General features: G+C 58.6%; 4 gene segments (V, D, J or C); 3 read left to right on the top strand and 1 right to left on the bottom strand.

Annotated features, from left to right (window-relative positions):
- Window positions 1–2,565: 2,565 nt before the first annotated feature.
- On the top strand, window positions 2,566–3,167 carry LOC138100716 (immunoglobulin heavy variable 3-21-like; the record flags this gene model as incomplete). The annotated part of the segment is given in 2 exon segments: window positions 2,566–2,635; window positions 2,725–3,167. Coding segments are annotated over 2 exon segments (513 nt in total), but the record flags the coding sequence as incomplete, so codon positions are not given.
- A 1,484-nt stretch (window positions 3,168–4,651) lies between these two features.
- Window positions 4,652–5,478, top strand: LOC138100718 (immunoglobulin heavy variable 3-23-like; the record flags this gene model as incomplete). The annotated part of the segment is given in 3 exon segments: window positions 4,652–4,673; window positions 4,763–5,106; window positions 5,323–5,478. Coding segments are annotated over 3 exon segments (522 nt in total), but the record flags the coding sequence as incomplete, so codon positions are not given.
- A 689-nt stretch (window positions 5,479–6,167) lies between these two features.
- On the top strand, window positions 6,168–6,685 carry LOC138100719 (immunoglobulin heavy variable 3-23-like; the record flags this gene model as incomplete). The annotated part of the segment is given in 2 exon segments: window positions 6,168–6,189; window positions 6,279–6,685. Coding segments are annotated over 2 exon segments (429 nt in total), but the record flags the coding sequence as incomplete, so codon positions are not given.
- A 428-nt stretch (window positions 6,686–7,113) lies between these two features.
- LOC138100720 (Ig heavy chain V region 914-like) lies at window positions 7,114–7,688 on the bottom strand (the record flags this gene model as incomplete). The annotated part of the segment is given in 2 exon segments: window positions 7,114–7,553; window positions 7,643–7,688. Coding segments are annotated over 2 exon segments (486 nt in total), but the record flags the coding sequence as incomplete, so codon positions are not given.
- Between the last annotated feature and the right edge of the window lie 3,358 nt (window positions 7,689–11,046).

The following is an 11,046-nucleotide window of genomic DNA, read 5'->3' on the forward strand; positions in this document are numbered from 1 at the left end:
GTCGCGGAGATCACCAACACCGGTGGCAGCACCGAGTACGCGCCGTCGGTCAAGGGCCGGTTCAGGATCTCCAGGGACAACGGGCAGAGCTCGCTGACGCTGACCATGAACAGCCTCAGGGACGAGGATTCCGCCGCCTATTTCTGCGCCAAATCCTATGGTGCTGGTGGTGCTTATGGTGCTGAGAGTGGCGCCGTCCCCATGAAGGGTCTTTAAAAGTCCCCAAACCCCCAGATCCTTCCCCAAAATCTCAGCCCTTGCCCTCCAATCTCAGCCCTTTGCCCCAAACTCCCCCACTGCTGCCCCAACTTTCGGCTTCCTCCACACTTTTGACCTTTTGGCCCAAATCTTCGCCTCTCCCTCCAACTCGCACTCTTTGCCCAGAGCCACCATGGCAACCTCAGCCTTTCAGCCCAGATTTCCGCTCCCGGCCCTTGCGGCCCCAGAGTTCCCCGGGCTCGGCCCCACATCTCAGCCATGGCCACCGAACCTTCCCTCCCGGCAGCCGATCCCGAGGGTTTTCCACCCAAATCCGCGTGAGCGCTGAAGAGCTGGGGCCGAGAGGTGAGACCTGGGCTCACGGGCAGAGGTTTGGGGCAGAACCAGTCCAGAGCTGGGACACGTGGACAAGAAGCGGGTCAGGGGCTGGGGTTTGGGGCAAGGACCTGGGGTTTGGGGACGGGTGGGGACCCGGCCACGGGGGAGAGCCCAGAACCACCCCAAGCTCCGGCATGAACACGATAAGCAGCAGCACCAGCCCAACCAGCACCAGCACCAGCAGCTTTGGCACAGAAATAGGTGGCGGAATCCTCGTCCCTGAGGCTGCTCATGGTCAGCGTCACCGAGCTCTGCCCGTTGTCCCTGGAGATCGTGAACCGGCCCTCGACTGACGGCGCGTAGTCGGTGTAACTACCATCGTCGTCAATCCCGGCAACATATTCCAGCCCCTGCCGGGGTCTTTGGCGGATCCAGAGCATCCCGAATTGGCTGAAGTCGAAGCTGGATCCGCGGAAGAGGAGGCGCGGGGACCCCCCGGGGGGCTGGAGGTCCCCCCCGGACTCCAGCAGGGTCACGGCCGCCCGGAGCCCTGCGGGAAAAAGGGGAGATGGGGATGAGGCGCCGGATCCGGCCGTGTCCCGGGGTGGGCGTCGCGCTCTGGAGGCGGCCGGGACCCACCTGGGAGGGCCTTGAACGAAGGGACCTTCCTGGGGCTCAGAGGGACCTCCAGCCCCCCGGGGGGTCCCTGCGCCTCCTCTGCCGCGCCTCCGGCTTCGACTTTGGGAATGTCTACATGCTCTGGGCGCGGCAGAGACCCGGGCAGGCGCTGGAATACGTCGCGAGTATCAAGAGCGATGGCAGCACCACCTGGTACGCGCCGTCGGTGCAGGGCCGGTTCAGGATCTCCAGGGACAACGGGCAGAGCTCGGTGACGCTGACCATGAACAGCCTCAGGGACGAGGATTCCGCCACCTATTTCTGTGCCAAATCTGCTGGCTCTAGTTGTAATTATGAAGTTCCTGCTAACGATGGTGGTTTGGGTCCTGCCCCCATCTCGGTGTCCCCACCTGCCCCCAAACCCCAGATCCTTCCCCCAAACCTCAACGCTTGGCCCCACTCTTGAAAAAGGGATTTCACCCCGGTATTTATTTGAAGGTCCCCGGGTGCGCTGCCCCCAGGCGGAACGCGCCGCAGTGCCCACCCCCGGCAGGTCTGGCACCTCATTATAGGCGTTACTAATTAGCACTTCCACCAGCGACTCCCCAGTGCGGGGCTCCAGCGACCGTTGGTGCCCTTTTGGGGCGCAAGGCTGAGCTTTAGGGCCGAAAGCCGAGCTTTGGGCCGCGAGCAGCCGAGGGTGTGGGGCGGATGCGCCAACGTTGGCACAAATGTGGGAGATGTGGGGCAAAGGGCCGAGGAACGGGTCCGGAGTGAGGTTTTGGGGACAGGACCTGGGCTTTGGGACATGTGGGCGAGCGGTGCGAGGGGCGGGGCCACCTCCAGCACTGTCACCATCGCCAGCACCGTAAATGTCGCCTGCGCCGCTCCAGCCGCTGGAGCCCTTGGCGCAGAAATAGGCGGCGGAATCCTCGTCCCGGAGGCTGCTCATGGTCAGCGTCACCGAGCTCTGCCCGTTGTCCCGGGCGATCGCCACCCGGCCCCGCACCGACGGCGCGTACACCGTGTGTCCTCCCTTGTTGATGCCGGCCACGAACTCCAGCCCCTTCCCGGGGCCCTGGCGCACCCACATCAGGTCAAAACTCCCGAAGTCGAAGCCGGAGGCGCGGCAGAGGAGGCGCAGGGAGCCCCCGGGGGGCTGGAGGTCCCCCCCCGGACTCCAGCAGGGTCACGGCCGCATCCCCACATCTCGACCGCTTTTGGCCCAAACCCCACTGGTCTGGTCTCAGACCTCCGCCAGGCGCCCCCAACGCCCCCAAATCCTGCAATTAACCCAAACGCAGTCGTTAATTAATTGGGCGCCTCAGCTGGACCCTGCTCTGTCGATTGCCCAATTACCTGCGAGTTAAAAACTTGTAAAACCCCCTGGGACCCCGGACCTGGCACATCCCGGCCACGGCCTTGAGCTCCCTCACCCTCCTCCCCATCCTCCTCCTCCTTCTCCTCGTGGCCCTCCCAGGTGGGTCCCGGCCGCCTCCGGAGCGCGACGCCCACCCCGGGACACGGCCGGATCCGGCGCCTCATCCCCATCTCCCCTTTTTCCCGCAGGGCTCCGGGCGGCCGTGACCCTGCTGGAGTCCGGGGGGGACCTCCAGCCCCCCGGGGGGTCCCTGACCCTCGTCTGCCGCGGATCTGGCTTCGACTTCAGCCAATTCGGGATGGGCTGGCACCGCCAGAAATCCGGGCACGGGCTGGAATACGTCGCGAGTATCGACAACGATGGTGATTACACCAACTACGCGTCATCGGTGCGGGGCCGGTTCACGATCTCCAGGGACAACGGGCAGAGCTCGGTGACGCTGACCATGAACAGCCTCAGGGACGAGGATTCCGCCGCCTATTTCTGTGTCAAGTCTCCTAATGCTGGTAGTGCTGGTGCTGCTGGTTATGGTGACGCCGCCGGCCGTGGCCTCACTGCCACCTCGCTGTCCCCGCCTGTCCCCAAAGCCCAGATCCTTCCCTCAGGCTTCAAGTCCTCACCCAACTCTTGACCCTTTGCCCCAAATCTGCCCCGTTCACGCCAGCGGTGACCGCTCACCCCACAACTCAAGGTTTGGCCCCAAAACTCGACCATGTGGCCGAACCTTGGCTGTTTCCCCAGATTTTGACCATTTTCTCAAAAACTTGAGCACCTTTGTCCCAAACCCCAACCCGTTCCCCAAAGCCCGACAGAACCAGTGGAGGTTTGAGGTGACCACGGCTGAAATCTGGGGTGAAAGGCTGAGATTTGGGGGATGAAGGAGCCCAGGTTTGGGGCCGATGGTCCAAGTCTGAGGGAAAGGCGGAGCTTTGGGACAAGGGGGCAAAATTATGGAGAAACTGGAGAGTTGGGGCAGCAGTGGGGGAGTGTGGGGAAAAGGGCCGGGATTGGAGGGCAAGGGCTGAGATTTTGGGGAAGGATCTTTGGGTTTGGGGGCATTAAAAGACGCATCAGAGGGGGCGTGGGGCTGCCCTCAGCTGTTTCACCAAAACCACCAGCAGGAGAAGCAGCATCATCAGATTTGGCGCAGAAATAGGCGGCGGAATCCTCGTCCCTGAGGCTGTTCATGGTCAGCGTCACCGAGCTCTGCCCGTTGTCCCTGGAGATCGTGAACCGGCCCTCGACCGACGGCGCGTACTCGGTGTAACTACCATCGTTGTTGATCCTGGCAACAAATTCCAGTCCCTGCCCGGGTTTCTGGCGAATCCAGCCGATCCCAAATTCGCTGAAGTGAAACCCAGATGTGCGGCAGAGGAGGCACAGGGAGTCGAGTTTTAGAGAAAACAGTGAAAATCTGGGGAACCAGCCAAGGTTCAGCCATGTGGTCGAGTTTTGGGGCCAAACCTTGAGTTGTGGGGTGAGCGGTCACCGCTGGCGTGAACGGGGCAGATTTGGGGCAAAGGGTCAAGAGTTGGGCGAGGAGTCAAAGCCTGAGGGAAGGATCCGGGCTTTGGGGACAGGCGGGGACAGCGAGGGAGTGGCGGGGCCACGGCCAGGGTCATCACCATAAGCAGCACCAGCACTACCCCAAGCAGCACCAGCAGCTTTGGCGCAGAAATAGGCGGCGGAATCCTCGTCCCTGAGGCTGTTCATGGTCAGCGTCACCGAGCTCTGCCCGTTGTCCCTGGAGATCGTGAACCGGCCCTGCACCGACGGCGCGTAGAAGGTACCGGTGCTTTCCTCATGGATCCCTGCGACCCATTCCAGCCCCTGCCTGGATTTTTGCCGCATCCAGTACATCGCAAATTGGCTGAAGTCAAACCCAGATCCACGGCAGAGGAGGCGCAGGGACCCCCCGGGGGGCTGGAGGTCCCCCCCGGACTCCAGCAGGGTCACGGCCGCCCGGAGCCCTGCGGGAAAAAGGGGAGATGGGGATGGGCAAAGCTCAACCACCGACCCAAATCCCGACTCTTGGCCCCACATCTCCATTGGGGACCCCAAATCCCGACTCTTGGCCCCAAATTGTGACCCTTGGACCTCCCCATCCTCCTCCTCCTTGTCCTCGTGGCCCTCCCAGGTGGGTCCCGGCCGCCTCCAGAGCGCGACGCCCACCCCGGGACACGCCTGGATCCGGCGCCTCATCCCCATCTCCCCTTTTTCCCGCAGGGCTCTGGGCGGCCGTGACCCTGCTGGAGTCCGGGGGGGACCTCCAGCCCCCCGGGGGGTCCCTGCGCCTCCTCTGCCGCGGATCTGGGTTTGACTTCAGCCAATTTGGGATGGGCTGGATGCGCCAGAAACCCGGGCAGGGGCTGGAATACGTCGCGGGGATCAGCCGCAGTGGTAGCAGCATCAACTACGCACCATCGGTCAAGGGCCGGTTCAGGATCTCCAGGGACAACGGGCAGAGCTCGGTGACGCTGACCATGAACAGCCTCAGGGACGAGGATTCCGCCGCCTATTTCTGTGCCAAACGTGCTTATGCTGATGATGCTGATGCTGCTGCTGGCAGTGTTGGTGACGTAGCGGAGGGTGGCCCTGCCCCCCAATATGGGTTCTTAAAATCCCCAAACCCTCAGATCCTTCCCCAAAATCTCAGCCCTTGCCCTCCAATCTCAGCCCTTTGCCCCAAACTTCCCCACTGCTGCCCCAACTTTCCGCTCCCTCCACACTTTTGACCTTTTGGCCCAAATCTTCGCCTCTCCCTCCAACTCGCACTCTTTGCCCAGAGCCACCATGGCAACCTCAGCCTTTCAGCCCAGATTTCCGCTCCCGGCCCTTGCGGCCCCAGAGTTCCCCGGGCTCGGCCCCACATCTCAGCCATGGCCACCGAACCTTCCCTCCCGGCAGCCAATCCCGAGGGCTTTCCACCCAAATCCGCGTGAGCGGTGAAGAGCTGGGGCCGAGAGGTGAGACCTGGGCTCACTGGCGGAGGTTTGGGGCAGAACCAGTCCAGAGCTGGGACACATGGACAAGAAGCGGGTCAGGGGCTGGGGTTTGGGGCAAGGACCTGGGGTTTGGGGACCGGTGGGGACCCGGCCATGGGGGAGAGCCCAGAACCACCCCAAGCACCGGAATGACCACTGTTGGAAGCACCATACCAAGTAGCGGCAGCACCAACATTTTTGGCGCAGAAATAGGTGGCGGAATCCTCGTCCCTGAGGCTGTTCATGGTCAGCGTCACCGAGCTCTGCCCGTTGTCCCTGGAGATCGTGAACCGGCCCTGCACCGACGGCGCGTAGTCGGTGTAACTACCATCATCGTCAATCCCGGCAACGTATTCCAGCCCCTGCCCGGGTCTTTGGCGGATCCAGCTCATCCCGAATTGGCTGAAGTCGAAGCCGGAGGCGCGGCAGAGGAGGCGCAGGGACCCCCCGGGGGGCTGGAGGTCCCCCCCGGACTCCAGCAGGGTCACGGCCGCCCGGAGCCCTGCGGGAAAAAGGGGAGATGGGGATGGGCAAAGCTCAACCACCGACCCAAATCCCGACTCTTGGCCCCACATCTCCATTGGGGACCCCAAATCCTGATTCTTGACCCCAAATTGTGACCCTTGGACCTCCCCATCCTCCTCCTCCTTGTCCTCGTGGCCCTCCCAGGTGGGTCCCGGCCGCCTCCGGAGCGCGACGCCCACCCCGGGACACGCCCGGATCCGGCGCCTCATCCCCATCTCCACTTTTTCCCGCAGGGCTCCAGGTGGCCGTGACCCTGCTGGAGTCCGGGGGGGACCTCCAGCCCCCCGGGGGGTCCCTGCGCCTCCTCTGCCGCGCCTCTGGCTTCGACTTCAGCCAATTCGGGATGAGCTGGATGCGCCAGAAACCCGGGCAGGCGCTGGAATACGTCGCGGCTATCAGCAGCAGTGGTGGCAGCACCGACTACGCGTCGTCGGTCAAGGGCCGGTTCACGATCTCCAGGGACAACGGGCAGAGCTCGGTGACGCTGACCATGAACAGCCTCAGGGACGAGGATTCCGCCACCTATTTCTGTGCCAAATGTGCTGCTGGTGCTGGTGGTTGGTGTGGTGCTGTTGGTACTGCCGCCAGTGATGGTGACACAGCTGTGGACAGTCCCACGCGTCCCATGAGGGGTGTTTAAAATCCCCAAACCACGAGATCCTTCCCCAAAACTTGAACCGTCGAACCTCCAATCTCAGCCCTTTTCCCCAAACTCAACCACTGCTGCCCCAACTCTCCAGTTTCTCCACACTTTTGGTCGCTTGTCCCAAATCTCCGCCTTTCCCTCAAACTTGAACCATTGGCCCCAAACCTGGGCTCCTTCATCCCCCAAATCTCAGCCTTTCACCCCAGATTTCAGCCGCGGTCACCTCAAACCTCTGCTGGTTCTTTCGGGCTTTGGGGAACGGGTTGGGGTTTGGGGCAAAGGGAGTCCAGTTTTGGAGAAAACGGTCAAAATCTGTGGAAGCAGCCAAGGTTTGGCCACGTGGTCGAGCTTTGGGGCCAAACCTTGAGTTGTGGGGTGAGCGGTCACCGCTGGCGTGAACGGGGCAGATTTGGGGCGAAGGGTCAAGAGTTGGGTGAGGACTTGAAGCCTGAGGGAAGGATCTGGGCTTTGGGGACGGGCGGGGACAGCGAGGTGGCGGTGGGGCCACGGCCGGCGGCGTCACCATAACCAGCAGCACCAGCACTACCAGTATTAGGAGACTTGACACAGAAATAGGCGGCGGAATCCTCGTCCCTGAGGCTGTTCATGGTCAGCGTCACCGAGCTCTGCCCGTTGTCCCTGGAGATCGTGAACCGGCCCTGCACCGACGACGCGTAGAAGGTGCTGCCACCGCTGTCGATACTCGCGACGTATTCCAGCCCCTGCCCGGGTTTCTGGCGGTACCAGCCCATCCCGAATTGGCTGAAGTCGAAACCGGATCCACGGCAGACGAGGCTCAGGGACCCCCCGGGGGGCTGGAGGTCCCCCCCGGACTCCAGCAGGGTCACGGCCGCCCGGAGCCCTGCGGGAAAAAGGGGAGATGGGGATGAGGCGCCGGATCCGGCCGTGTCCCGGGGTGGGCGTCGCGCTCCGGAGGCGGCCGGGACCCACCTGGGAGGGCCACGAGGAGGAGGAGGAGGATGGGGAGGTCCAAGGGTCACAATTTGGGGCCAAGAGTTGGGATTTGGGTCGGTGGTTGAGCTCTGCCCATCCCCATCTCCCCTTTTCCTGTTGGACTTCCGGTGGCCCGTCTTTGGCCGCAGTCGCCGTCGCTTCTCCCTCGAAGCCGGGAGAGGTTTGGGGCCGAAGGCCGAGATTCGGAGCGAGAATTCGGGGAATTCTCCCGTAAGAGGAGGAGTTTCGGGGGCCGAACCCCGAGTTTGGCGGAAACCCCGGGGATTTGGGGCGGAAGCGGCGGAAATCGGGAGCTGAGGCAGCGCCGGCCGAGTTCGGAGCCCGCGCTTGGGGTTCCAGGGACGAGGTTGAGCTCGGGGGCCCAGAAGGGCCCAAATTTTGGGGGGAACCGTCGAATTTTGGTTCGAGGAGCTGCGATTTGGGGACATTTGGGGGCATTTGGGGACTTTTGGGGACATCTGGGGACATTCGGCCTCTTCCCCATCCCGCCCCCCAAATCCGGCACTTCTCGCCCCAATCTCGGCAGTTTTCACCCCAAATCTCAGCACTTCCTTTCGCCCCCAAACCCCGCAGTTTTCACCCCAAATCCTCGTCCCGAGCGCTCCCCAAATCCCGCTGCTCCCCTCGGTGTCCCCGGAAGAGATCCCGGGATTCCCCCGGGCGTCCGGCTGATTTCCAACCCCCCCTGGATCCCACCCTCCCCTCCTCAAACCCCATCATCGTCCCCAAAATCCCACTTTCTGCCCCCAAAATCCCACTTCCCGCCCCCAAAATTCCCGTTTTCCCCCCTGCCTCCCAATTTCCCCCCCAAAATCCCGTTTTTCCCACAGGAATTCCCCCTTTTTTCGTCCCCCAAATCTCGTTTTTTCCCTAAATTCCCCCTCCCCTGCCCCAAATCCCATTTTTTCCCCCCAAATCCCGGTTCCCTTCCCCAAAATCCCGATTTTTCCCCCAAATCCACATTTTTGCCCCGTTTGCGCCCCCTGGCGGCCGCGCGGGGAATCGCCAAATTTGGGCTTTTCCCGCCCAAAAGCGGCGGCGATGACGTCACCGAGGAGAGCGGGGGAATTAATCCCCGCCGTTAATTAACGCCGATTAATCGCGATTAATTAATTCCACGTATTGATTAATTAATTCGGAATTTGCAATGAATTTGCTTTTAGTCAATTGAATAATTAATTCTACCCCAGCTCAACTAATTAATGGAGTGGTTAATTAATTAATTGGGAACCTGCAATAATTGTTGTGGTCTATTAATTAATTAATTGGATTAATCCCCAGGAGATTTCGCCATTAATTAACTCAGCACTGAAATAATTAATTGATCACGTAAATAATTTGTTCTCTTGGATTAATTAGAGGTTGCTATTATTCAATAACAATTAATCAATCAATCAATTAATTAATTAATCAATAAATTAATTGTATGCCTTCGATTAATCCCGACTGATTCGTTAATTAATTGGATTTCTGGGATTAATCCCTATCCGTTCATTCATTAATCTTCGTGGTTAATTAATCAATTGTCTGTCCGTGATTAATCCAGAATAATTAATTAATTGCACCCCTGTGATCGATCCTGATTAATCCCTTAATTAATTAACTGGATGCCTGTGATTAACTCCCATTCATTCATCCATTAATTAATTGGACTCCTGTGCTTGATCCCAAGTAATTAATTAATTTATTGGATGCCTGTGATTAAGCCCGATCCATTAATTAATTAAACGGACACCTGAGATTGACCCGGAACCACTAATTAATTAATGGCCTTGATGCCTGCAATTAACCCCGATCCATTAATTAATCAAGTGGGCACCAGCCACTAACCCTGACCCATTAATTAATCTGACGGACTCCTGCAATTAGCCCCAATCCATTAATTAATTATTTAACTGGACACTGGCAATTAACCACAGTCCATTAATTAATCAACCGGATACCTGTGATTAACCCCAAATATATTAATTAATTGTTTGGGCCCAGTGATTAATCCAAATGGATCCTTTAATTAATTAATGGGACGCCTGACAGTAACGCCGATCCATTAATTAATTAACTGCACCTGGTGATTAAGCCCAGCCCATTAATTACTTAACGGAATGCCTGCAATGGACCTAAAGCCTTTAATTAATTAATTAATTGCACTCCTGCGATTAACTCGGGCCTATTAATTACTTCATGGGACGCCTGCAGTTAACACCGAGCCTTTAATTAATTAATTAACCGGATGCTGGTGATTGACTCCGACCCATCAATTAATTAAAGGGATGTTTTCAATTAACCACGGTGCTTTAATTAATTATTTAATGGCAATTAACCTGAATGGCTCCATTAATTTACCGCACTCCCGCAATTAACCCGGGCCCATTAATTACTTAAAGGGACACCCGCAGTTAACCTAAATCCTTTCATTAATTAATTAATTAATACTAACCGGAATGGACCCATTAATTTACTGCACTCCCGCAATTAACCCGGGCCCATTAATTACTTAGAGGGACATCCGCAGTTAACCTCAATCCTTTAATTATTTAATTATTTAATGGCAATTAACCTGAATGGACCCATTAATTAAATGCACTCCCACAATTAACCCGGGCCCATTAATTACGTGGAGGGACACCTGCAATTAACCCAAATCGTTCCAATAATTAATTAATGGCAATTAACCCAGGCCCATTAACAACTTAGAGGGACACTTGCAATTGACCTGAATCCTTTAATCAATTACTTAATGACGATTAACCCGGGCCCATTAACTACTTAGAGGGACACTTGCAATTGACCTGAATCCTTTAATTAATTAATTAATGGCAATTAACCCGGGCCCATTAATTACTTAGAGGGACACCTGCAATTAACCCAAATCCTTCCATTAATTAATTAACGGCGATTAACCCAGACCCATTAATTAAGGACTCGGACTCCCGCAATCAACCCCGGCCCGTTAATTACTCAACGCCGCACCTGCAACCAACCAACCCCAACCAAACAACCCCCAATTAACCCTTCCCTAATTAACCTCCCCCAACCCCCCACTTTCCCGCCAAAACCCCCCCTCCCCCCCCGGCTAAGCCCCGCCCCCTCTCCCCTCAAGCCCCGCCCCTTCGCCCCATAAAAGCCCCGCGGGGACCCCAGAGCGGCACATCCCAGCCATGGCTTCGAGCTCCCTCCCGCTCCTCGCCCTCCTGGCTCTCGTGGCCCTCCCAGGTGGGTCCCGGCCGGGTCCGGAGCGCGACGCCCACCCCGGGACACGGCCGGATCCGGCGCCTCATCCCCATCTCCCCTTTTTCCCGCAGGGCTCCGGGCGGCCGTGACCCTGCTGGAGTCCGGGGGGGACCTCCAGCCCCCCGGGGGGTCCCTGCGCCTCCTCTGCC

The sequence above is a fragment of the Aphelocoma coerulescens genome, unplaced genomic scaffold, assembly GCF_041296385.1.
Source record: "Aphelocoma coerulescens isolate FSJ_1873_10779 unplaced genomic scaffold, UR_Acoe_1.0 HiC_scaffold_138, whole genome shotgun sequence".
Lineage (NCBI taxonomy): Eukaryota > Metazoa > Chordata > Aves > Passeriformes > Corvidae > Aphelocoma > Aphelocoma coerulescens.